Genomic DNA, 25,662 nt, shown 5'->3' on the forward strand with positions numbered 1-25,662 from the left:
ATAAAATGTAGAAACAGACAAAAAATAAACAATGAATAAAAAAAAATGTAAAAATACAAAGTCAAAACACTAATTATTAATAAATAAACATGTTTTTCCTCTCAAAATTCTGAATAGAAAATAGAAAAATTAATAAAAAAGAAATTGTGAAAAACTAAAGCCGGAATTGTGAGACATAAACAAATTAAATAATAAAATAATAAAATATATTTTTTAAAATCCAAAATAAAAACGAAAAAAGAATTAAACCATAACAATGTAATATTATAATTTTAAAACAGAAACTTTTTAAATGTTTAATGAAAACCAATTAAATATTCAAACTGAAGAAAAAAAAAGTACACTTTTTTCCCTTCACAATTCTAAATAGTAAAAATAAAAATACAAAAAAATTCTGAGAAAATAAAGCTGGAATTGTGAGAGACAAACTACTTAAATACAATTAAAAAATAAATAAATGTGAAAACCAAACCAAACACTTACTCTAAAGTACAAAAAAAAAAAGTCAAAAGACAAAATAATTTGAGCAATAATTTAACTGGATTTATTTTTTTATTTACTCTTCTACTGTTTATCTGTCTGTCTTGTGAGCCAATATATTGAGAAATAAGAACATTTATTCCACAGCAGAAACAAAAACAAGCTTCCATTGAATAGTAATTTGTATGTGAAGTTTTTTTTAATCCAATCTCACATTGAAGTCTTCTGGCCGCTGAGTTCACGTGGAGAAACCGCTCTTAATTGGTCGATCTCCCGCGTCTCTGCTGATCCGCTCAGGCATTTTCAGCCTGTTATTTCCATTCCATTTGAGCTCAATGCAGGTTTAAAGCACACCTTATGAAATTTGAGCCAGGAATGTCATGCAAACGCCTTCCAGTCACCGGAACATTTCAGGAACAATTTGTGCTCTGCCAGACTGAAAGTGATCCACACAAGCATCATGATGACTTTAATAACAATAATAGACATTACTTGTACATTCTCTGATAAGCAGCGAGACACAGAGGAATCAAATGAAGAGCATCGCAAATGTAAGGCATCGTTCGTTCGCTCCGTCCGTCTGAAGATGGCACGCGGAAACTCCTTTGGACAATGAGACACTGGCCCCAAGTTCAGATTCATATGAATCAGTTCATTTAGTACCAAAGCGGACCAAATCTTTCTTAGAAACTGTTTGTAAAAACTCCAAAATCACTGACTGAGGAAGACCATGATCATGAAGAGGAGGATAAAATGAGTCTGTTTAACCGTTGGGTCCGTCTCAAATTCACTATTAAGTGCTGTCGCATGCAGCTGCCACAAAAACAAATCTGTGTTTGTCTTGTTTTCTAATAAAAAAATTATAAACCACTCAGAAAAAGCAAAACTTAAAACCACAAAACCAGTCATAAGGTTAAATTTTACAAAACTGAGATATATGCATCATATGAAAGCTCAATAAATAAGCTTTCTATTGATGTATAGGATAGGACAATATTTGGCCGAGATACAACTATTTGAAAATCTGGAATCTAAGGGTGCAAAAAAATCAAAATACTGAGAAAATCACCTTTAAAGTTGTCCACATTAAGTTCTTAACAATGCATATTACTAATCAAAAATTACATTTTGATAGGTTTACAGTAGGAATTTTACAAAAAATCTTAATGGAACATGATCTTTACTTAATTTCCTAATGATTTTTGACATAAAAGAAAAATCAATAATTTTGACCCATACTATGTATTTTTGGCTATTGCTACAAATATACCCCAGCGACATAAGACTGGTTTTGTGGTCCAGGGTCACATATATTTATAGAGAGAGAGAGATAGAAAAGTAAATTTATTTATTTATATATTTATTTATATATATATATATATATATATATATATATATATATATATATATATATAAAAAGAGATAAAAGTATTTTTTTTTATTTAAACTCAGAGCAAAAAAAAAAAAATAATTATCTCAAGTTATGAGAAAAAAGTAAAAAATTTTGGATATAAACTTACAATTGCTAGTAAAAAGTAAAACATTTTTTTATTTATACTCAATTGCAAATTGCAAAATTTCTGGGTAGGAGGTAAAAAAAAAAAAAAAAAATCAGGGTTGGAGAAAAAAAAAAAATTATATATATACATATATATATATATTTTTTTGCGTTCTCTCACAAAACCAGTTGAGTTGTAACAAACACTTCCTGTTTACTTTACAGCTTGCAGTGCTTCATACAGCTCACAAATGTTCACAATGGAGTGATTCAAAGAGCTTTATTTTTATTATTATTAAGAAATACAGTCAGTGCTTCATTCAAAGCACGGTATTAGGACATTCTAAAACGCTTAATGTAAAACACTGGATGACCAGATGACCTTTACAGCATACAAAATATTAACAGAAAGTGTTCAATTGCACGTTTAGGGGTTTCCCCCCATAAAGAATGCGCGTCTTAATGAAGACGGTGATAAAGAAGACCAAATATGCTATAGAAATTATATAAAAATATAAAATATAGCACATGCAAGCAGATGCTGAGTTTCATGATAAGCGTTTTTTGTTCCCCATATAAAACCTTACTTAACATGGCTTAATATAATAAGACTGTAAAATAAAATAAAAAAAACTAATCCTATATTTTATTAAAAATAGGTACAGACAAGTAATCCATTAAGCCATGTTTTAATGTTTTAAACACGTGAAACTTTTGCACGTTCCGTTCATGTTCGGCTCGTCTGTGTTTCCTGTGCGTAATTTAAATTATTAATAAATTGTGCACCGGATTTGGTCTTTTGCGTTTTAGAATAACCCAAAGCCGTGCCTTGAACAAAGCACTGACTGTATTTCTTTACACTTGGGTCCAAGTTTAAAATAAAGCTCTATGAACTGCTCCATTGTGAACATTTGTGAGCTGTATGAAGCACTGCAAGCTGTAAAGTAAACGGGAGGTGTTTGTCCAAACTCAACTGGTTTTGAGAGAGAACGCAAAAATATTTTTTTCTCCAACCCTGATTTTTTTTTCTACCCACCCAGATTTTTTTTTTTCCACTACCCCGATTTTTTTCTACCCACCGCCAAAAAAATTTCAACCACCCGATTCAAAAAATTTGGGGATTTAAACTTAGAACTGCAAAAAACCAACAATTTAATTGTGACATTTAATCTCTTAACTGCGAATTGTGAAAAATTTATTCTGAGATATAAACTCAAAATTCAGAGTAAAAAAAGTTTTTGGATTTAAACTGCAAATTGCGAAAAATGCATTGAGATATAAACACAAAATTGCGAGACATAGTTATTTGTCGGCTATAAACTCAAAATTGTGAGAAAGAGTCTATTTTTTTTATTTAAACTCATAATTGCAAGAAAAGTCCAAAATTTTGGATTTAAACTTGCAGAAAAAAAAAACTGAATTGTAGGATATAAACTCTAAAATGTGGAAAAAAAGTTAAAATTTTGTGGATATAAACTCAGAATAGCAAAAAAAATCTTAAAACTGTGTAATTTAAACTCAGAATTGTGAAAGAGTCAGAATTGTCAGCTATAAACTCAAAATTTCAAAGTAAGGTCCAAAAGTTTGGATTGAAACATAGATATAAGCTCCGAATTACGAGAAAAAGTCTGAATTACAGTCTATAAATTCTAGAAAAATATTGTATTGATAAAAAGCCACTTTTTTTATTCTGTGGTGGAAATGGACTTCCATACTTTGTCAGTCAGTTAATAAAAACCCAATTGTTCATGTTAGTTGACAGTGCATTAACTAGTTGTCAACAGAAGCAACTTTTAATTTTAGAAAATGTAGTAATACAGATAGAAATTAATTTCATTGCTGTTAAATTTTAGTTTACTGATGTAGTTAACCAATGAAACCTTTTTGTAAAGTGTTACATGTTCATGTTAAACGCATTTTGTGTTTTTTTAATTAGAAAACAAGACAATGATTCTGAGGTGACGGCAGATCCGATACAAAGGCGTTTGCTTTCACACAAACCGTCCGAGAGCTGCGTGCAGTGAACCACGAGGACGGGCCCAAGCCACTCGCGGTCCACGCGTCAAACCGGTTTCCAGCGGTGCGTCTGTGAAGCCGCCCGTGTGCCGACGGAATTATGGGATGTCTGTGGGATGGTCCCGCGTGATACGATCCTCGTGTGGAGAGCAGCGGCGCGTCCCGCCCCGCCCACGGCCTTCGTCCCCCTCCTCTTCCTCCCGCCGCGCGCCGGTGTCAGTACAGGCTCCAGGCCCGACGAGGCTGAGAGTAGGACAGGACTGAAGATGAGGAGGAGGAGGATGAAGACTCAGCGGGACCAAGCTGCTTCCCACACACGCAGGTTCAGTCCATCTTCTCCTTCTGCACCAGTTTGGGTGCGTCGACGAAATCCCGGCCGTTGAAGAGGATCACGCCGCCCGTCACCACACTCGCCGAGCCCCAGAACAACACGTACGCCAGCGTCTCCGTCCACGTGTCACCTGGGAAATATGACAATAAACAACTGTTTACACACTAATAATTACATAAATACTAATGTTAACCCTGTAAAGCGTGACATATGAAAAAATAGTCATGACAAAATCTAAAAATCTGCTTTTTGTTGAGTATCATATTGGTAACACTTTACAATAAGGTTCATTAGTTAAACATTAGTTAATGTATTAACTAACATGAACTAACCATGAGCAATACATTAGTTACTGTATTTACTAATCTTCATTAACGTTAGTTAACGGAAATACAGTTGTTCATTGTTTGTTCATGTTAGTTCACACTGCATTAACTAATGTTAACAAGATTTTAATGATGTATTAGTAAATGTTGAAATTAACATTAACAAAGATTAATAAATGCTGTATACGTGCAGTTCATTATTAGTTCATGTTAACTAATGTGGTTAACTAATGAACCTTATTGTAAAGTGTTACCATCATATTTGATCCATCAGGCTTTTATGACTCATACAGTCTGATAAAGTGAGAATATGGAGGAAAAACTGCTTTAGGGAGTTTTTTGGATTTAAAACTCAATTGACAGCTAAAAACTTAAAATTGTGAAAAATTTGTTAGATTTAAAATTAAAAAATTGTCGGCTAAAAATTTTAAATCGAAAAGGAAAAAAGGAAAAATATTTGGATTTAAACTTAGAATTGCATGAAAAAAAACTGCGGGCAATAAACAAAATTGTGAGGGAAAAAAAAAAAAGTCTACATTTTTTGTATATAAACTGAATTGTGAAAAAACCCTAATTTAATTGTGATATTCAAACAAAATTGTAAGAAAAAAAAATAAAAAATGTTTGGATTTAAATTTAGGATTATGAAAAACAAACTAAATTGTAAGATAAAAAAACATCCACATTTTTTAATTTAAACTTTAAAAAAAATGTATTGTGAGATATTAACTCAAAATTGTAAGAAAAAAAATCTTAATTTTTGGATTTAAACTCAATTGCAAAAAGTCAATTGTCAGCTAGAAACTCAAAATTATGAAAAAAAAATTAAATATTTTTAGATTTAAACTTAAAAAAATATATATGAATTGTCAGCTATAAGCTCAAAATTTTGGATTCAGTTATTCTTACATTTACTTGATCAAAATCAGTCAAGATGTGACAGCAAAAAGACACGTGAATCAGCAGCTGAATGTGGACGTTTGTACAATTATAGCTGCATAAAAAAAAACTATCAATCAGACGACAGAAGAGATGGAGCAAATTGTGTGCAACAGCAAAGCTGATCATGTTCAATTAGAGGCCTGTCAAACATGATACAGTAGACTTTATAAGGTTACTATTCATATTCTTAATATTCGTATAAATCAGTCTCTTACCAGCCATCAGGAGACATATGATGCACATTGAGAAAGCAACAACCATGATGATCGGCAGCTGAAAACATGAAAAAAGGAAGATTTAGTTATTTTAGTTTTTTTAATAAGATCAGTAACATACATTTAGAAAAATAATAATAAAAAAAAAATAGAATTTTTTGGATTCATACTCAGAATAGTGAAAAATTGTTAGCAACATATTAAATATTGTTTAATCGCGAGGGGAAAAAAATGAATTTTTTGTTAATTTAAACTTAAAATTGAAAAAAAAAAAAAAAAAAAAAAAAAAAAAAAAAAACGGAATTGTTGGACTTAAAACCCAGAATTGTAAAAAAATAAAAAAATTACATTTTTGGATTTAAATTTACAATGTGAAAAAAATTGCAATTTCTTTTCAATTTTTTAATTTAAACTCAGAATTTTGAAAAAAAAAAAAAAGATTTGTGAGATATAAACTCAAAACTGCAAGGAAAAAAAGGACACATTTTTGGATTTAAAATCAGAATTGCAGGAAAAAAAGATTTGTGAGATATAAACTCAAATTACGAAATTTGCAAAATTGCAACATTTTTAGATTTAAACAGAATTGTGCAAAAATAGCAAAAAAAAAAAATCTTTATTTCATTTAAACTCAAAATTGTGGAAAAAAATTGTTTCTTGCAATATTACTTTTTTCTTACAATATATAGTTTTTAAGCCTCCGACAATTTTTTTCAATTTTTTTAAATCCAAAAATTTGGCCTTTTTTCCCTTGCAATTCTAAGTTTAAATCCAAACATTTGGATTTTTTTTCTCAGTCTTGGAAATATTTGGGATACTGAAAATACAGTCAGTAAAATATATAACACTGTTCTAGTGGTTTTTTTCTCTATATTTTAATCCAAAAATTTTACATATTGTGCCTTTAATTAAATTCTATTGTATTCTGCTGCTGAAAACAAATGCCAAAGACGTCTAAGACATTTCTTTTCAATTTTTTAATTTAAACTCAGAATTTTGAAAAAAAAAAAAAAGATTTGTGAGATATAAACTCAAAACTGCAAGGAAAAAAAGGACACATTTTTGGATTTAAAATCAGAATTGCAGGAAAAAAAGATTTGTGAGATATAAACTCAAATTACGAAATTTGCAAAATTGCAACATTTTTAGATTTAAACAGAATTGTGCAAAAATAGCAAAAAAAAAAAATCTTTATTTCATTTAAACTCAAAATTGTGGAAAAAAATTGTTTCTTGCAATATTACTTTTTTCTTACAATATATAGTTTTTAAGCCTCCGACAATTTTTTTCAATTTTTTTAAATCCAAAAATTTGGCCTTTTTTCCCTTGCAATTCTAAGTTTAAATCCAAACATTTGGATTTTTTTTCTCAGTCTTGGAAATATTTGGGATACTGAAAATACAGTCAGTAAAATATATAACACTGTTCTAGTGGTTTTTTTCTCTATATTTTAATCCAAAAATTTTACATATTGTGCCTTTAATTAAATTCTATTGTATTCTGCTGCTGAAAACAAATGCCAAAGACGTCTAAGACAAGAAGGTCAGTGTGTTCTGGGACACAGTGACCCATTAATCTGACATTGACTGCAAAGAAAACATGTTTTTCTGGGTTTACAGCTTACCGTGAGGAACTTCCAGTCTTTGGGCTCGTGTAGAGGAGTGTTCATTTCTGCCTCTTCCACAGCATAGTTACCCAGAAACAGGTCAATGGAGTCCTGAATAAAGACAGAAAATAATAAAAACCTATGAGCCTATCAAATAATCAATCAACGTTCCTACTGCAGCAACTTCATTAATGACTTTATTCCCCAGAGAAGAGTTTACAAACTGAGGGTTTGTGAGTAAAATAGCAGAAGAAAATCAAACATTTAATTTAAACATAAAAATTAAAAATTGAATAAATACAAAAACATAAATACAAAATTTATTACATCATAAAAAATAAAGTAATATTTAATAAAATACTGTTTGTGATCCTGGACCACAAATCCAGTCTTAAATAGCACAGGTCTGTTTGAAGCAATAGCCAACAATACATTGTATGGGTCAAAAGTATAGATTTTTCTTTCATGCCAAAAATCATAGGATATTAAGTAAAGATCATGTTCCATGAAGATATTTTGTAAATTTATCTTCTATAGTAAATATATCAAAACTTAATTTTTGATTAGTAATATGCATTGCTAAGAACTTCATTTGGACAACTTTAAAAGCAATTTTTTTGATTTTTTAAACCTTCAGTTTTACTTTATTCTTACAAGATTTAGTTTTTAGCCCACAACAATTTTTTTCAAGATTGTGGCATTTTTTTCCCCTTGCAATTTTAAGTTTAAATCCAATCATTTGTATTTTTCTCCACATTTCCGAGTTTAAAAACAAAAATTTGGCATTTTTTCCCAAAACAATTCTAAGTTGAAAACCAAAAACCTTTGACTTTTTCCCACAAATTTAAGTTTATATCTCACAATTCTTTTTTTTTTCTCATTCATAAATTCTAAATTTAAATCCAAACATTTGGAAAAAAAAAAAAATGACAATTCTGTTTATATCCAACAATTCAGATGTATTTCTCGCAATTTTAAGTTCTAATATCTCACAATTTTTTTTGTTGCAATTTTGAGTTTAAATGTAAAAAAAAAAAAATCTTTTTTTTTCACAATTGAGTTTAAATCCCATTTGTCTAATAAAATGCATAACATATTAAAGCGTATTTGGTGTTTCCATGTTTTCTACAAAAACAAACCATACACCAAAAAAATGGACCCTTATGACTGGTTTTGTGGTCCAAAGTCACATTTAATCTAAAGGAGGTTTGAATGTGATGAGCTCGTTCATCCCTGTTTTTCTGACCTGTCTGAATCCATCTGAGAAGTTGTTCTTGTAGTATCTGATCATGGAGTTCCATCCGTCCATCAGCAAACCCAACTGCGTTCTCTTTCCTGTCCTAAAAACACAGAGAACCAATCATCTTCCACAAACCATCTAAACATTCATCTCAAACACAGGCAAAGCAGAAGATGTTCCTGCTTACCGTGTGAAATCGGTCTTCAGGGCTCCTGTTCCGGCGTACTGTTTGGCACAGGCGTTGGCGTTATCCGCCCATGCTGTGAGAATAAAGCAGAAACACAAACAGTCTCAATGAGGCGGTCTCAAAGAGCCAGATTACTGACTATCAATCAGCATTAATGTTTGCTTACCATTCTTGTATATTTTTTCAAAATCCGCCTGTTCTTCAATCCGCTGCCCCAGATGAAGAACTCCCATCCTCTACAGATCAACAAGACATCAAACATGAGTTAAGCTTAAAAAATCATCTTTAATCACATACACATGTTAAACATACAGTCTTTCTCTTTTGGCAAAACAGAGCACAAATAATGACTTGGTTTGTAATGAATCGAGTGAGTGAATGATTCAGTGACTCATTCACAAAGACAGTTGCTTGCTTCGTTTCTGGAAGAATCAGCCGCTTAAATTGAGTGAGTCGATGATTCAGTGACTCAATCATAAAGAGAGTCGCTACATTTCTGAATGAATTAGCTGTTTAAATGAATTAAGTGAGTCAATGGTTCAGTGTATCATTCATAAAGACATTCACTTTGCATTGTTTCTGAATGAATCAGCTGTTTGAACAGGTTGAGTGAGTCAGTGATTCAGTGACTAAAAGAGTCATAAAAAGTTGCTTAATTTCTGAATGAATCAGCTGTTTAAACGAGTCAAGAATTCAGTGATTCATTTATAAAGACATTCAGTGCATTATTTCTGAATGAATCAGCTGTTTAAACAAATGTCAATGATTCAGTAACTCATTCATGAAGACAGTCGCTTGCTTAGTTTCTAAAAGAATCAGCTGCTTGAACAGATCGAGTGAGTTGATGATTCAGTGACTCAGTCTTAAAGAGTCGCTTAATTTCTGAATGAATCAGCTGTTTAAACGAGTCAAGAATTTAGTGATTCATTTATAAAGACATTCAGTGCATTATTTCTGAATGAATCAGCTGTTTAAACAAATCAAGTGAGTCAATGATTCAGTAACTCATTCATGAAGACAGTCGCTTGCTTAGTTTCTAAAAGAATCAGCTGCTTGAACAGATCGAGTGAGTTGATGATTCAGTGACTCAGTCTTAAAGAGTCGCTTAATTTCTGAATGAATCAGCTGTTTAAACAAATCAAGTGAGTCAATGATTCAGTAACTCATTCATGAAGACAGTCGCTTGCTTAGTTTCTAAAAGAATCAGCTGCTTGAACAGATCGAGTGAGTTGATGATTCAGTGACTCAGTCTTAAAGAGTCGCTTAATTTCTGAATGAATCAGCTGTTTAAACGAGTCAAGAATTCAGTGATTCATTTATAAAGACATTCAGTGCATTATTTCTGAATGAATCAACTGTTTAAACAAATCAAGTGATTCAGTGACTCATTCACAAAGACTTGTTTCTAAATGAATCAGCTGTTTAAGCAGACTGAATGAGTCAGTGATTCAGTGACTAAAAGAGTCATAAAAAGTTGCTTAATTTCTGAATGAATCAGCTGTTTAAACGAGTCAAGAATTCAGTGATTCATTTATAAAGACATTCAGTGCATTATTTCTGAATGAATCAGCTGTTTAAACAAATCAAGTGAGTCAATGATTCAGTGACTCATTCATGAAGACAGTCGCTTGCTTAGTTTCTAAAAGAATCAGCTGCTTGAACAGATCGAGTGAGTTGATGATTCAGTGACTCAGTCTTAAAGAGTCGCTTAATTTCTGAATGAATTAGCTGTTTAAACGAGCCAAGTGAGTCAAGAATTCAGTGACTCATTTATAAAGACATTCACTTTGCATTGTTTCTGAATGAAACAGGTTTAAACAAATCAACGGAGTCAATGATTCAGTGACTCATTCATGAAGACAGTTGCTTGCTTAGTTTCTGAATAAATCAGCTGCTTGAACAAATCAAGTAAATCAATGATTTAATGACTCATTTATAAAGACAGTCGCTTCATTTCTGAATAAATAAGCTGTTTAAATTAATCAAGTGAGTCAATAATTTAGTGACTCATTCATGAAGACAGTCGCTTCGTTTCTGAAAGAATCAGCTGCTTAAACAGATCGAGTGAGTCGATGATTCAGTGACTCATTCATAAAGAGAGTCGATTCATTTCTGAATGAATCAGCTGTTTAAACAAATCAAGTAAGTCGATTCAGTGACTCATTCTCAAAGAAAGTCACTTGCTTAGTTTCTGAATAAATCAGTTATTTGAACAAATCAAGTGAGTCAATAATTTAGTGACTCATTCATGAAGACAGTCACTTCGTTTCTGAAAGAATCAGCTGCTTAAACAGATCTAGTAAGTCGATGATTCAGTGACTCATTCATAAAGAGAGTCGATTAGTTTCTGAAAGAATCAGCTGTTTAAACAAATCAAGCGAGTCGATTCAGTGACTCATTCACAAAGAAAGTCACTTGCTTAGTTTCTGAATAAATCAGTTATTTGAACAAATCAAGTGAGTCAATAATTTAGTGACTCATTCATGAAGACAGTCGCTTCGTTTCTGAAAGAATCAGCTGCTTAAACAGATCGAGTGAGTCGATGATTCAGTGACTCATTCATAAAGAGAGTCGATTCGTTTCTGAAAGAATCAGCTGTTTAAACAAATCAAGTGAGTCGATTCAGTGAGTCATTCACAAAGAAAGTCACTTGCTTAGTTTCTGAATAAATCAGTTATTTGAACAAATCAAGTGAGTCAATAATTTAGTGACTCATTCATGAAGACAGTCGCTTCGTTTCTGAAAGAATCAGCTGCTTAAACAGATCGAGTGAGTCGATGATTCAGTGACTCATTCATAAAGAGAGTCGATTCGTTTCTGAAAGAATCAGCTGTTTAAACAAATCAAGTGAGTCGATTCAGTGACTCATTCACAAAGAAAGTCACTTGCTTAGTTTCTGAATAAATCAGTTATTTGAACAAATCAAGTGAGTCAATAATTTAGTGACTCATTCATGAAGACAGTCGCTTCGTTTCTGAAAGAATCAGCTGCTTAAACAGATCGAGTGAGTTGATGATTCAGTGACTCATTCATAAAGAGCGTCGATTCATTTCTGAATGAATCAGCTGTTTAAACAAATCAAGTAAGTCGATTCAGTGACTCATTCACAAAGAAAGTCACTTGCTTAGTTTCTGAATAAATCAGTTATTTTAACAAATCAAGTGAGTCAATAATTTAGTGACTCATTCATGAAGACAGTTGCTTGCTTCGTTTCTGAAAGAATCAGCTGCTTAAACAGATCGAGTGAGTCGATGATTCAGTGACTCATTCATAAAGAGAGTCGATTCATTTCTGAATGAATCAGCTGTTTAAACAAATCAAGTGAGTCGATGATTCAGTGACTCATTCACAAAGAAAGTCACTTGCTTAGTTTCTGAATAAATCAGTTATTTGAACAAATCAAGTGAGTCAATTATTTAATGACTCATTTACAAAGACAGTCGCTTCGTTTCTGAATAAATAAACTGTTTAAATTAATCAAGTGAGTCAAGAATTCAGTGACTCGTTCATAAAGACAGTTGCTTGCTTTGTTTCTGGAAGAATTGGCTGCTTGAACAGATTGAGTAAGTCAGTGCAGTGTAAGATACAGTGTGTTGTAAAGATGAATTAAACACAGACAGAAAATGTGTTTACATTTAGTCTTTTTTTTTTAACAACGATATTGAATGTTAATATATTCACCAATGATAAACTAAGTAAGAATAACGAATCGCATCATAATACGCACCTCTAATTGTGACTGCAGCGAGCGTCGGGCCAGCAAACTCTGGATGACATTGGTTCGGTCAAGACAGTCCATGCAGTTGCTTCTAAACGTCCCGTCCTGCTGTTTCTGGACCGACCCGTCTGAATCCACCAGGAAGTAGCTGTTGAAAAACATTAGATAATTAGAGCATTCAAAAATCTCAATTTTAGCATGCAATCTAAAACACTACCTACCCGAACTCTTCTTGCATTTCTGCCACTGTGTCCACCAGGATCTGCAGGCGATGCCACCTCATACGACTGCACTCCTTGTGGAAGTCGAACGCGATGTATCTGCGGATGAACACAGATGTGAGATGTCTTGTGCATCAGTATCATCAGCGATACATCATCAGATTCTCCCATTAACTCACTTGATCATGCCGTTGCCCAGATTGTCCACCATTTTCGCAAAGGCCTGTTCCAGTGGCTTTTCTGAGCCCTTCTGATTCACCAGGTTGAGAATCACTTGTTTGCCGTATGTGATGATCTGAGAGTCAAAATGCCTCTGGAAACCATCCAACTGTGAGAGGAGAGACGTTACACAAATAAACACAGAATAATAATCTGACTAATACAAGAACCGTCTAATCAATTTAACAAATAGGCCTACATTTGCCATAGAAACGTATTATTTCCTAATAGGATACAGATATTAACACAATTGAGATAATAGTGGTTAAAAGTAAAACAAAAAAGCTAATTTTAACATTTAAATCTGTTGCAATTTCACACATTTGAATGCATTTACAGTTTTTTACAATCGTTTTTGCACTAATAACTGAACCTTAATGTCATTTTGCAAAACTCTAGATACAAAACTCAAAACAGTCATTATTTGTAACACAGGCTGTCCAGTGTTCAAAACATTGCATATTGCGTTCATATCTTTAAAGAAGCCTTGCATTAGCAGAAGCATTGTTTCAAAAAACGAATTTATTATGAAATATTATAGGAACATTACTTTAGATCACCCATGCACAAGTTACCCATAGTTTCAATGTGTTTTTGCTAGTACAATCATTAAATATAGTTGTACAAAATATGTGATTCAGGTTTCTTTTTTTTTACTGTAGACTGAGAACAGTACAGACACAGTGGTATCATTGAAATACTGTAATGTGCAGAGGTACAATTTTGTTCATGGGCAACAAAACATATAAAAGTACCTTTAAAGGTACACAATGGGTCCTTATTGTGCAATTATGTACCCAAAAAATTGAAAAAGTAATACTTTGATGTTAAGTTGTGTCATTTTGAAGAGGTGATTTAAGTTTAATGAACAAATGATCTTTGGCTTATATGTATTGTATCCAAGCATTTGAAAGCATTGTGTTAAGTGGTTTGAAAAATGTGCATTTTGATCACTGGTTGTGAATTATGTGTCTAGAGTTTTGAAAATTACGTTACGGTTGTGTTATTAGTGCAAAAACGATTGTAAAAAACTGTAAATGCATTCAAATATACACTGGTGGCCAAAAGTTCTGAATAATTACAATGGCAAAAGTGTCTCTTCTGCTCACCAGGGCTGCATTTATTTAATTAAAAAATGCTGTAAAAATTACTAAATATTTTTACTATTTAAAATTAATAATTTCTATTTGAATATATTTTAACATGTAATTTATTTCTGTGATCAAAGCTGAATTTTCAGCATCATTACTGCAGTCTTCAGTGTCACATGATCCTTCAGAAATCATTCGACCATTTCTGATTATTATCAATGATGAAAACAGTTTACAGACTGGAGTTCAGCTTTGATCACAAGAATAAATTGCAATATTATTTGAAATTAATTTTAGAATATATTAACAGAAAACAGTTATTTTAAATTGCAATAATGTTTCACAATATTACTGATTTTACTGTTATTTATCATCAAATAAATGCCTTTGTGAGCAGAAAAGACGTAAATCAAATCATAATTATTTCAAAATTGGCTAGTCATTCTGAGATTGTAATGGCATAATCTTTTACTATAATTTCTTCTTCTTATATAGTTTGAAGCAGTTTTTTATAAAAAAAATTGCCATTTGAAAAATAAAATTTACATTTGTGTGTCAAATCAAATTTTTTAAGTTTCAATAGCTCAAAACTTTAGCTAAAAACACCATAAAAGGTTTTGCAATAAGGTTTCTATGTTAAAATTATTTAACTACATTAGATGAACTAACAATAAATAATACTTCAAGGGCATTCAATAATTTGTGAATATTATTTTCTACCTCTAATATTATTTTCTCTCTGCTAACATTAGTTAATGCATTGAGAACTAACATGAACAATGAACAATTATATTTGTATTGCTCACTGTTAGCTAATGCATGAACTAACATAAACAAATGAGACCTTATTGTGACCATATACACATCCTTATTTGTTACCGACCATTAAAACAGAAATAAAGATGAATAAAATGAATCTCACATGATTGACGCTTTTGCTGATCTGTGGTTTTGGTTTGTACTTGAGGTTTGGTCTCTGAGACCAGTAGAACGGGATGGAGCCTCGAGTCTGTGGAAATGGAAAATTCATTCATTAACAGTGTGTCTTAATAGAAATACTGGAATTAAGGCTTCTCTAATGGCAAAAGCAAACAAAACAAAAAATTGAGGAACATTCCAGTAAGTTTCCTCTGGCGACTGTGGAAAAAGACAGCTTCATGGTCTGAATCTGAATCTGTTTTTTGACCATTCATGGATTCAGGTCAAAAACAGGAGTTTATTTATGTGATATCTGTGGTTTATGATGCCCTAAGATGATATTTGCGTTTGTACCCTTGAGAAACAACCTAATATTCTAATAATATGTGACCCTGGACCACAAAACCAGTCTCAAGTAGCATGGGTATATTTTGTAGCAATAGTCAAAAATAAATTTGTATGAGTCAAAATGATCTAATCATTAGGATATTGAGTAAAGATCATGTTTCATGAAGATATTTTGTAAATTTCCTACCATAACTATATCAAAACTTAATTTTTGATTAGTAATATGCATTGCTAAGAACTTCATTTGGTCAACTTTAAAGCTGGTTTTTCTTTTGCACCCTCAGATTCTAGATTTTTTTTTAAATAGTTGTATCTTAACATTAATAGAAGGCTTAATTACTCCAGATGATGTAAACATCTTAATTTGAACAAATTGACCCTACTGACTGGTTTTGTGGTCCAGGGTCACATATTGTTTCTGAAATGTTAGAATAAACTGGAGTAAAGAGTAAAATAGAAGAAATTTATGAAACACTGTCATACAACTCTGCACATCAATCTAAAAATGTTGGACGTAAACTGTGTCCTACTTATTTAAAAATGTATTGAGAGCTGCACAATTAATTGAAATAAAACTGAAATTACATTGTAGCTTAGTACAATTATCGAATTCCAAAAACTGTGATTTCATTAAATAAATATTTGCGCTGCATGTTTTACCTTGTGTTTAGTTTTATAACGGTAAATATAAATTTCACTTGGTTTGCGATATTAAGATTTCTCATTTTGCTTTTATCTGTAATTTTAACAGTCGTAATAATATCAAATAATTATTATTTTTTGTCTTTTTTAGTAATAATAATTTCTTCTTCTTCTTAATATTTTTCTTATTATTTTATAGCCATATTGTTATACAAACACAAAATTTTGGCCCTACAAACAAGCGCACAAACCTTGAAATGTTTTTAAATCACTATAATAAATAGCAAATGCTATTTTAATATAGGCGGAGGATAATATACACTACCGGTCAAAAGTTTGGACACACTTGACTTGTTTTTTAGCCAAATATTAATTATGTAAAAAAAACAACAACAATACAATACAATATATTTATATATTTTATTTTCAAATACAAATTTGTGCCAAAGAATGACTCTCAGTTTGTTTCACAATTTGGAAATCAAATACGAAAAAAAAAAAAAGTTTATATATATAGTATTGTTTTTTAAAATAATTAATATTTGACTGAAAAAAAATAAAAAAATAAATTAAGTCAAGTGTGTCCAAACTTTTGACTGGCTGTGTATATTTTCTGTTTGTGGTGATATATGTTGAATATTCGTTTTTATAGTTTTTCTGACTAATGTATTGCCCCTTTATTGATAAAAAAGGTCTGATTTATGTTGATTTTAGTTTGCATATTAACAGAAATTTAAAAAAAATGCACTTCCTGACTAAAAGAAATCATATTTTATGCAACATATAAATAAAAATATGTTAAAGCCACAAAAGTGCCGCTTCCTCTAAACATATTCACAGTGTTTCTCTAGTGAGGTTAGGTTGATTTATTTGAGAAACTAAAACTATTAAAGGTTGAATCTCACAAAACCAGTCAAGAACATAGTCAGATGTCAGCCTAAAATCTTTCAAATATGAAATAATTTTTATATTTTTGTTCCTTAATTATCATATCTCCCCTTTATTGACCAAAACTGGTTGATTTACTGATTTAGACATTAGGAATTTCTCATATTGGTAGAACAAAGTAATTCCTCAACAAACGGCTCAACATAAGCGCATGAAAACTGATATTTGGCGATATTTTACAGTTTCAGAGGCTTACCTGAACAAATGAGGCTTTAGCTCCATTATACTGAATAATCTGTTCTGTCTCCACAAAGTTGGCCGCATGACCTTCAGAGTCGATGCCTGGAAAAGAACAAAGCGTTTAGCAGCATATGCTGAAAAAAACAGGCAAACCATATCAAACTGTATGAGTGTTACCTCTGACGTAGTAGCGAACGCCAGCGCGGAAACAACTCCTCCTGGAAATGATGTTCCAGTCGAAGATTTTACCGTTGATGCAGCACGACTTCATGGTGATGACTGAGAGTGGAGGTTAAGGACTGTGACGTGAGGAAGAGGAAGTCAATGTATGTCTGAAGATGTTAAACATACAGTATTCATGTACGTGGGTCAAAGACGTCAAGATGTCCACATCAAAAGAAATGTACAAAAGTGATTTTATGTCCATAGAAAGCACATTAGATGTAAGTAAAGTGTCTACTTTTAATGTTTCAAATACGTTTTTGGAGAATAAAATGTCAAAATTAGTTTGAAATAATGTTACTTTGTCATTCAGTGTAACACAATATTTATGTAAAAATTCAAGCAACATGATTATTCCGACTTGCACATATTAAAATATGTAAAAGAATAAGCGAGCATGTTAAATTTTATTGTGTTTTAAATAAGTAAAAAGTTCTTATTGACAAATGGGCGAAACCTAGGAGAGTGGCAAATATAATATATTTATATACAAATATATTAAAATGTCATAAATTGATTAAGCATTAAATATGCCTTGTAATTCACCCCATAACATGTTGCATGATCTCATGAATAATTGCAACCAAAGTTATAAAACATTTAAATACTTTTCTATGCACTTTACACCTTTACAAACTAAAATGCATCAAAACAAACCTTCAAATATTATAACGCATTTTAACTGTGGTTGCAATTATTTATAAGATATACTGCGCTACATTATATAATGCATATAAAGATGTAATGCACATGGGTCAAAGATGTTAAGATGTCCACATCAAAAGAGTGATTTTATGTCCATAAAAAGCACAGTAAATGTAAAGTGTCTACTTTTACTGTTTCAAAAACATTTTGGAGAATAAAATGTCAAAATTTGGTTGAAATAATGTTACATTGTCATTCAGTGTAACACAATATTTATGTAAAAATTTAAACAACATGCTTATTTTGACATGTGCATATTAAAATATATAAAAGAATAAGGAAGCATATTAAATTTGATTGTGTTTTAAATGAGTTACAAATTCCTACTGACAAATGGGCAAAACCTAGGATAGTGGCACATTTTTATTCAAATGAATTACAATGAATTAGTAATTGGGGTGAAAGTAATTTGTCTTTTAATATGTCATAAATTGTTTTTTGTTTTTTAGATTATGACACTCAATGACATTTTAGTGGGTGTCTTCTATAAATTAGAGAAAAATGTATGATATTTATTTTTTGCTCAGAAAACAAAAAACAAAAATGCAATTAAATTAAAGAGAAAACTTTTAAATATTTTTTTTTTTTTGGAAAAACAACAATTTAAAGCAGTCTCACACTTATTGTTTTTATGCTTAAACCCTTTTTCGTCTTTGACACATGCAACAGTTAAAGAGACAGTTCACCCAAAAATACAAATTAAAAATATCTTAACAAACAAACTCAAAGAGGTTTTGAACGACGTCAGGTTGAATGAATGATGACAGAATATTTGGGGTAAACTACTGCTATACTACTAAATGTGAACACAGATGCTTTTACACAAGCTCTATTTCACACATCATTGTAATCTGATTTCTGAAAATGCTTGTCTAGTTAAAGGATACAGCCGTGAATAACAGGGTAGACGAATTTGTGCAGCTGTAAGAGAAAACACAACGTCAGAACATTAGAATTCATGCTTTTTCTACATAAAATCAGGACTGGAAACTTGGTATTTCTTATGGGTTAGTCTTAAAATAGCAGCTACAGTTAAAACAATCCTGCGTTTACCTCAGGCTGTGCAATGAATTCTCTGAGCAGATGACCGTTCCACACAAATCTCTGATCCGCCTGCATAAAAAAAAAAAAAAAAAAAAAAAAAAATTATCATATGTGACCCTGGACCACAAAACCAGTCTTAAGTCGCTGGGGTATATTTGTAGCAATAGCCAAAAATAGATTGCATGGGTCAAATTTTTTTATTTTTCTTTTATGCCAAAAATCATTAAGAAATTAAGTAAAGTTCATGTTCCATGAAGATTTTTTATAAAATTCCTACTGTAAACATATCAAAATGTAATTTTTGATTTGTAATATGCATTGTTAAGAACCTAATATGGACAACTTTAAAGGTGATTTTCTCAGTCTTTTTGATTTTTTTGCACCCTCAGATTTCTGATTTCAAATAGATGTATCTCAGCCAAATATTGTCCTATCCTAACATCACCATACATCAATAGAAAGCTTATTTATTGAGCTTTCATATGATGTATAAATCTCAATTTTGTCAAATTTAACCTTATGACTGGTTTTGTGGTCCAGGGTCACATATTAGGTTAATGCAATTTCATACCTCATGAAAATACCCAATTCTAAATAGGCCCAGAATAAAATAAAAAGTTTTTTTTTTTTTTTTTATAAAAATGTAATGGTTTTGTTTTATTTATTTACTTTTTTCATCCTATAGGATTTCTTTTCATTTTTAAATCACAGTAGGGATTATTTATATATTTTGATTACTTTTTGTATTTACTCAGGATTTCTGTTCAAGGTCAATTTAAGACTTTTTAAAACCTTTTTAAAACCATAGAAAGAATTTTTTAGGAGTAAATGAAAAGGAACACAATGCATAACATTACATCTTTGAATGCAAATGCCTTGTATTAGCAAAAGAGCATGGCTTGAAAAGCATAAAATCTCAAATTTGACTGTACTGTACCCTCTGATAAGATTGCATAATAGTAATGTTTTCGAGAGTATTTTTGTCCTGTTTTCCAGTGCAAATGTCTAAAGATTTGTGACCCTGGACCAAAAAAACATTCTTAAATCGCTGGGGTAGCAATAGCCAAAAATACATGATATGGGTGAAAATTATTGAATTTTCTTTTATGACAAAAATCATTAGGGAAATAAGTAAAGAGCATGTTCCATGAAGATTGTTTGTAAAATTCCTACTGTAAATATATCAAAATGTAATTTTTGATTAGTAATATGCATTGTTAAGAACTTAATTTGGACAAATTTAAAGGTGATTTTCTCAGTATTTTGATTTTTTTGCACCCTCAGATTCCAGATTTTCAAATAGATGTATCTCAGCCAAATATTGTCCTATCCTAACAAACCATACATAGATAGAAAGCTTATTTATTGAGCTTTCATATGATGTATACATCTCAGTTTTGTCAAATTTAACCTTATGACTGGTTTTGTGGTCCAGGGTCACATTTACTTGAGAAACAAAATGGGATAAAATAAGAAGTCTCACTTATGAGAACTGATCGAAATGCTTATCTTTATGTTTAAGACAAATGTCCGTCAATTTTCAGAAAACAAGACTTAATATGTCCATTTTGTATCTCCAGTAGATGTATCTTGATTTATGGATGTTTGTACTGGAAATCAAGACAAAAATACTGAGAATTCATACTAATTTCGTCCAGTGCATGCAACATTTATTACCATGACTTCATGAATTTACCTTTCTGCTCTGATTGAAGACCTTTGTAGGCCTTAGTTTGTGTTTTAAGACCTTGTTTTTTTTATCTTTTGTTTTGTTTACTTAAAAAAAAGCTCAATAAAAAGAGTTTAACCAAACTTAATATGATCTCTTTAAGCAATGCGTATTATTAAATGATATGTTTTTTGACAGATATATTAATTTGTCTCTCTCTTACCCGCTCCAGCAGCGTCATCTCCTGAAACTCAGGGCTGGTGTTGGCCAGACGCTGCAGCGAGTGCGTCAGATCGTAGTCCGTGGTGTAGTAGAAACCGTCCGTATTCAGGACGCTGTTGAGCATGGACAGGAAGGCTTTGTTGTCTTGCATCTGAAAGTTCCATAAAGACTTTATTAGATTCAATAAGACAAAGTTTCTCAATCTAGGCAGCATTCAGATATACATTATTTGGAGAAAGCAGACCAGCTTACTTGGATGCACTTGTAGAATAACATTTATAATGTCACTTTCAATCAAAATCTAATCATTTGTCAATGCATTCAAACATATTGTAGTGTATATATGTGACCCTGGACCACAAAACCCGTCATAAGGTTACATTTTACAAAACTGAGATGTATACACCATATGAAAGCTCAATAAATAAGCTTTCTATTAATGTATGGTTTATTAGGATAGGACAATATTTGGCCGAGATACATCTATTTGGAAATCTGGAATCTGAGGATGCAAAAAAATCAAAAAGACTGAGAAAATCACCTTTAAAGTTGTCCAAATTAGGTTCTTAACAATGCATATTACTAATCAAAAATTTCATTTTGATATGTTTACAGTAGGAATTTTACAAAAAATCTTCATGGAACATGATCTTTACTTAATTTCCTAATGATTTTTGGCATAAAAGAAAAATCAAAAATTTTGACCCATGCAATGTATTTTTGGCTATTGCTACAAATATACCCCAGCGACTTAAGACTGGTTTTGAGGTCCAGGGTCACATATTACGACAGCATTTTAGTGACACGTAAAAAATTATTAGTAGTATTTCAACTTTATTCTCGTAGTATTTCGAATTTATTCTCATAGCATTTCAACTTAGTATTTCAAAGTATTAGTCAGAGTATATTATAGTACTTAGTATAGTCGTAGTATTTCGATTTTATTCTCGTAATATTTCAACTTTATTCTTGTAATATTTCGACCTAATTCTCGTTGTATTTTGACTTTAAACTTTAAATATGTAAACTTTATTCCCATATGTGACCCTGGACCACAAAACCAGTCATAAGGTTAAATTTGACAAAACTGAGATATATACATCATATGAAAGCTCAATAAATAAGCTTTCTATTGATGTATGGTTTGTTAGGATAGGACAATATTTTGGTCGAGATACATCTATTTGAAATCTGAAATCTGAGGATGCAAAAAAATCAAAAAGACTGAGAAAATCACCTTTAAAGTTGTCCAAATTAGGTTCTTAACAATGCATATTACTAATCAAAAATTTCATTTTGATATATTTATAGTAGGAATTTTACAAAAAATCTTCATGGAACATGAACTTTACTTAATTTCTTAATGATTTTTGGCCTAAAAGGAAAATCAAAAATTTTGACCCATGCAATGTATTTTTGGCTATTGCTACAAATATACCCCAGCGACTTAAGACTGGTTTTGTGCTCCAGGGTCACATATAATTTAGTTTTTATTCCCATAATATCTCACCTTAATTCTCCTAATATTGCATTTTTATTCTCGTAATATTTAATTTTTATTCTTGAAATATTTAGACTTTAATCTCTTTTTTTAGTGAACAACCTTTGAGAATTGCCAATAAAAAATACATTTCCAGCAACACAAAAATATCGCCGCTCAAAATACATTTTGAGGCATTCATTGGTTCAACATTGTGGTTTGCTTGTGTTTAAATAAAGAGATGCTCAAACGTCCCATAAAACCAGAGGGCAAACATCCAGTCCAAATAACATCTCCCTGCAGTGACAGCTGAGACGCACAAGATGGAAAAACATTGTTGAAGAACCGACCTGAGTATCAGTCAGATGCAGAACCGTCTTCTTGTAGGAAATGATATCAAAGTCAGTGGCCTTCCAGACGGCGTGACCGAGCAAATCGCCCACCTTTTTCTTCTTTGCAATGACGATGAGATACATGCCTGAAAAAACAAGAGGCATTAAACTCTGTGATACAACATCAGTCAAAATACAAGAAAAAAAAAAGAAGAAGAGATCAAACCTGCCACCAGCCGTATGGTTCCCATGATGCCACATATCGGACGCGTCACTGCTGACGGAGGGACGTCCTTCCTCACTGAACGAGAACAGAGGACAAGATACTATGGTTAGTGGCTGGTATTAGTAGTTATAACATATATGTGACCCTGGACCACAAAACCAGTCATAAGGTTAAATTTTACCAAACTGGGATATATACATCATATGAAAGCTCAATAAATAAGCTTTACATTGATGTATGGTTTGTTAGGATAGGACAATATTTGGCCGAGATACATCTATTTGAAAATCTGAAATCTAAGGGTGCAAAAAATCAAAATACTGAGAAAAACACCTTTAAAGTTGTCCAAATTAAGTTCTTAACAATGCATATTACTAATCAAAAATTACATTTTGATAGGTTTACAGTAGGAATTTTACAAAAAAATGTTCATGGAACATGATCTTTACTTAATTTCCTAATGATTTTTGACTTAAAAGAAAAATCAATAATTTTGACCCATACTATGTATTTTTGGCTATTGCTACAAATATACCCCAGCGACTTAAGACTGGTTTTGTGCTCCAGGGTCACATATTATACATTTGTATTGTATTATAATATTGACAACATTGTTATTTTAAATGGATTATACTAAATATTGTTTAAATGCTAGACATTCATATTTATTCTTAATATACAGCACTATAAATTAAATAATTTATAATAACATTTGAATGCATTATTATTAATAATAATTTTATATAATATTTAATTTTAAAAATACATTATATTATACTAAATATTTATTAGTTAATGCGTATTATTTTACATTTATTATACTACTTTATTATTATTATTAATAATATTTCTATACATTTATACACTTGTATTTATTCTTACTATATTACAGAAAAATAGAATTATTTTGTACTACACTATAAATTAAATAATTTATAATATTGTATTAATAATAATAATAATAAATGATAGTAATATTTACCATTTAATTAAAAATATTACTATTACACTATAAATTAAATAATAATCAACAACAATAATAATAATAATAATATTACACTCGATTTTTAAAATATTTATTATCTTACATTAAAAATTGATTGGTTAATGTTAGACTAATGTTACTATGTATAATAATTTTAAATGTATTATACTGGATATTCATTGTTTAAATGTTAGACATTGGTATTTATTTGTATTATATTATATGAAATTATAACATCATTTTTATTAAATTACACTACACCATAACATTATAATAATTTATTATACTATACTATAATAAATACTTTAAAAAGATTATTGTTATAAAAAAAATTATTATTAATAATATTATAATACATTATTAAATAAAAAATGTATTATATTTTATATGTAGTATACTGAATATTTATTGTTAGATATTGGTATTTTTTATTATTACATTATTGGAAAATATAAATTTATTTACATTATATTTCAAAATGTATATTAAAATGAATTGTATTGTACTAAAATTGATTAGTTAATGTTAGTCTAATGTTAACTGTGTGTAATATTATTTGATATGTATTATACTGGATATTTATTATTTAAATGTTAGACATTGGTATTTATTTGTGTTATATTATTGAATAAATATAATATAATTTTTTATTATATTACACCATACTTAAATAGCATAATTTTTCATTATACTATATTATAATAAATAATTTAAAATGATTATTGTTATAAAACATTATTAAAAAATTATTATACTGGACATTTATTGCTAGATATCAGTATTTATTATTATTACAATATTGAAAAATATAATATAATGTTTTTATATTTTAAAATGTTATTATTCAAAAAATTGATGTGGTTAAATGTTGGACCATTGTTAACTGTATATTATTATTTTCAATGTTTTATACTGTATAATTATTGTTTAAATGCTAGACATTGGTATTTATTTGTATTAAATGATAGGAAAATATAATATACTATTAATTATATTACACTATACTATACTATAATAACTAAAATTATTGTTATTATAAAATATAAATGTATTATACTGGATATTTATTGTTAGATATTGGTATTTATTATTACATTTTTGGAAAATATAATATAAAATTGTATATTATACAGTACTATAATATTACACTATACTATAATTAATAATAATAAAAACAATTATTATTATAAAAAAATATATTAATTATATTGCATAATGTTAAAATGACAAAAAATGTTTTCTGGGTTAATATTAGATATATAACTGTGCTTGACACCCCAGCAGAATGAATGATCTTTTTCCCTTCTAACAATTTCTAAATATGTCTTGCATTTGCATCCTAATTTGGCTTGAAAATTCAGTTGATATTTAACTAAAGAATGACTCAGAAACACACCATTCACTCAAATGCTTCTGTGACCACAAAAGATCTCGAACTCGACACATTTATGGTCATAAAATAAAGTGAGCTATTTAACAGCAGATAAAGGTTTCGGTGTGTGCAGAAACTGATAGCGTCTGTCTATTCATCAACAGCCTGTTGTCTTCAGTACCTGTCAGGGTCATTTCTGTGGACACGCGGTCAATGGCGAGGACGTCTCCGGCTCCATCGTCACACGCCTCGATGTAGAACTTCTCAGGAGTCGTGTGA

General features: G+C 30.5%; 2 protein-coding genes across 2 annotated transcripts in view; both read right to left on the reverse strand.

Annotated features, from left to right (window-relative positions):
• Positions 1-533: 533 nt before the first annotated feature.
• On the reverse strand, positions 534-25,656 carry sacm1lb (SAC1 like phosphatidylinositide phosphatase b). Its single transcript, XM_073846706.1, has 18 exons — positions 25,565-25,656; positions 23,027-23,101; positions 22,819-22,946; positions 20,990-21,139; positions 19,107-19,166; positions 18,941-18,974; positions 17,304-17,405; positions 17,143-17,228; positions 15,013-15,099; positions 12,960-13,108; positions 12,781-12,879; positions 12,569-12,707; positions 9,008-9,077; positions 8,842-8,914; positions 8,661-8,754; positions 7,433-7,525; positions 5,809-5,866; positions 534-4,455 (listed from the first exon to the last, which is right to left on the reverse strand). The coding sequence occupies exons 1-18, from the start codon at positions 25,575-25,577 to the stop codon at positions 4,319-4,321; spliced, it is 1,647 nt and encodes a 548-aa protein (XP_073702807.1). The 5' UTR covers positions 25,578-25,656; the 3' UTR covers positions 534-4,318.
• The window catches only part of LOC141342462 (catenin delta-2), a 72,023-nt gene continuing 72,008 nt past the window's right edge, over positions 25,648-25,662 (reverse strand). The window contains exon 9 of the mRNA XM_073846909.1: positions 25,648-25,662. Coding sequence (XP_073703010.1) covers positions 25,648-25,662 — 15 coding nt within the window.

This window comes from Garra rufa, chromosome 9 (assembly GCF_049309525.1).
Source record: "Garra rufa chromosome 9, GarRuf1.0, whole genome shotgun sequence".
Lineage (NCBI taxonomy): Eukaryota > Metazoa > Chordata > Actinopteri > Cypriniformes > Cyprinidae > Garra > Garra rufa.

Excerpts from the sequence above, each read along its gene's own strand:
- sacm1lb (XM_073846706.1), bottom strand. Across the intron at positions 8,915-9,007 it reads TGAAAAAATATACAAGAATG|CATGGGCGGATAACGCCAAC; the intron begins GTAAGCAAACAT and ends TTATTCTCACAG. Across the intron at positions 4,456-5,808 it reads CATATGTCTCCTGATGGCTG|GTGACACGTGGACGGAGACG; the intron begins GTAAGAGACTGA and ends CATATTTCCCAG.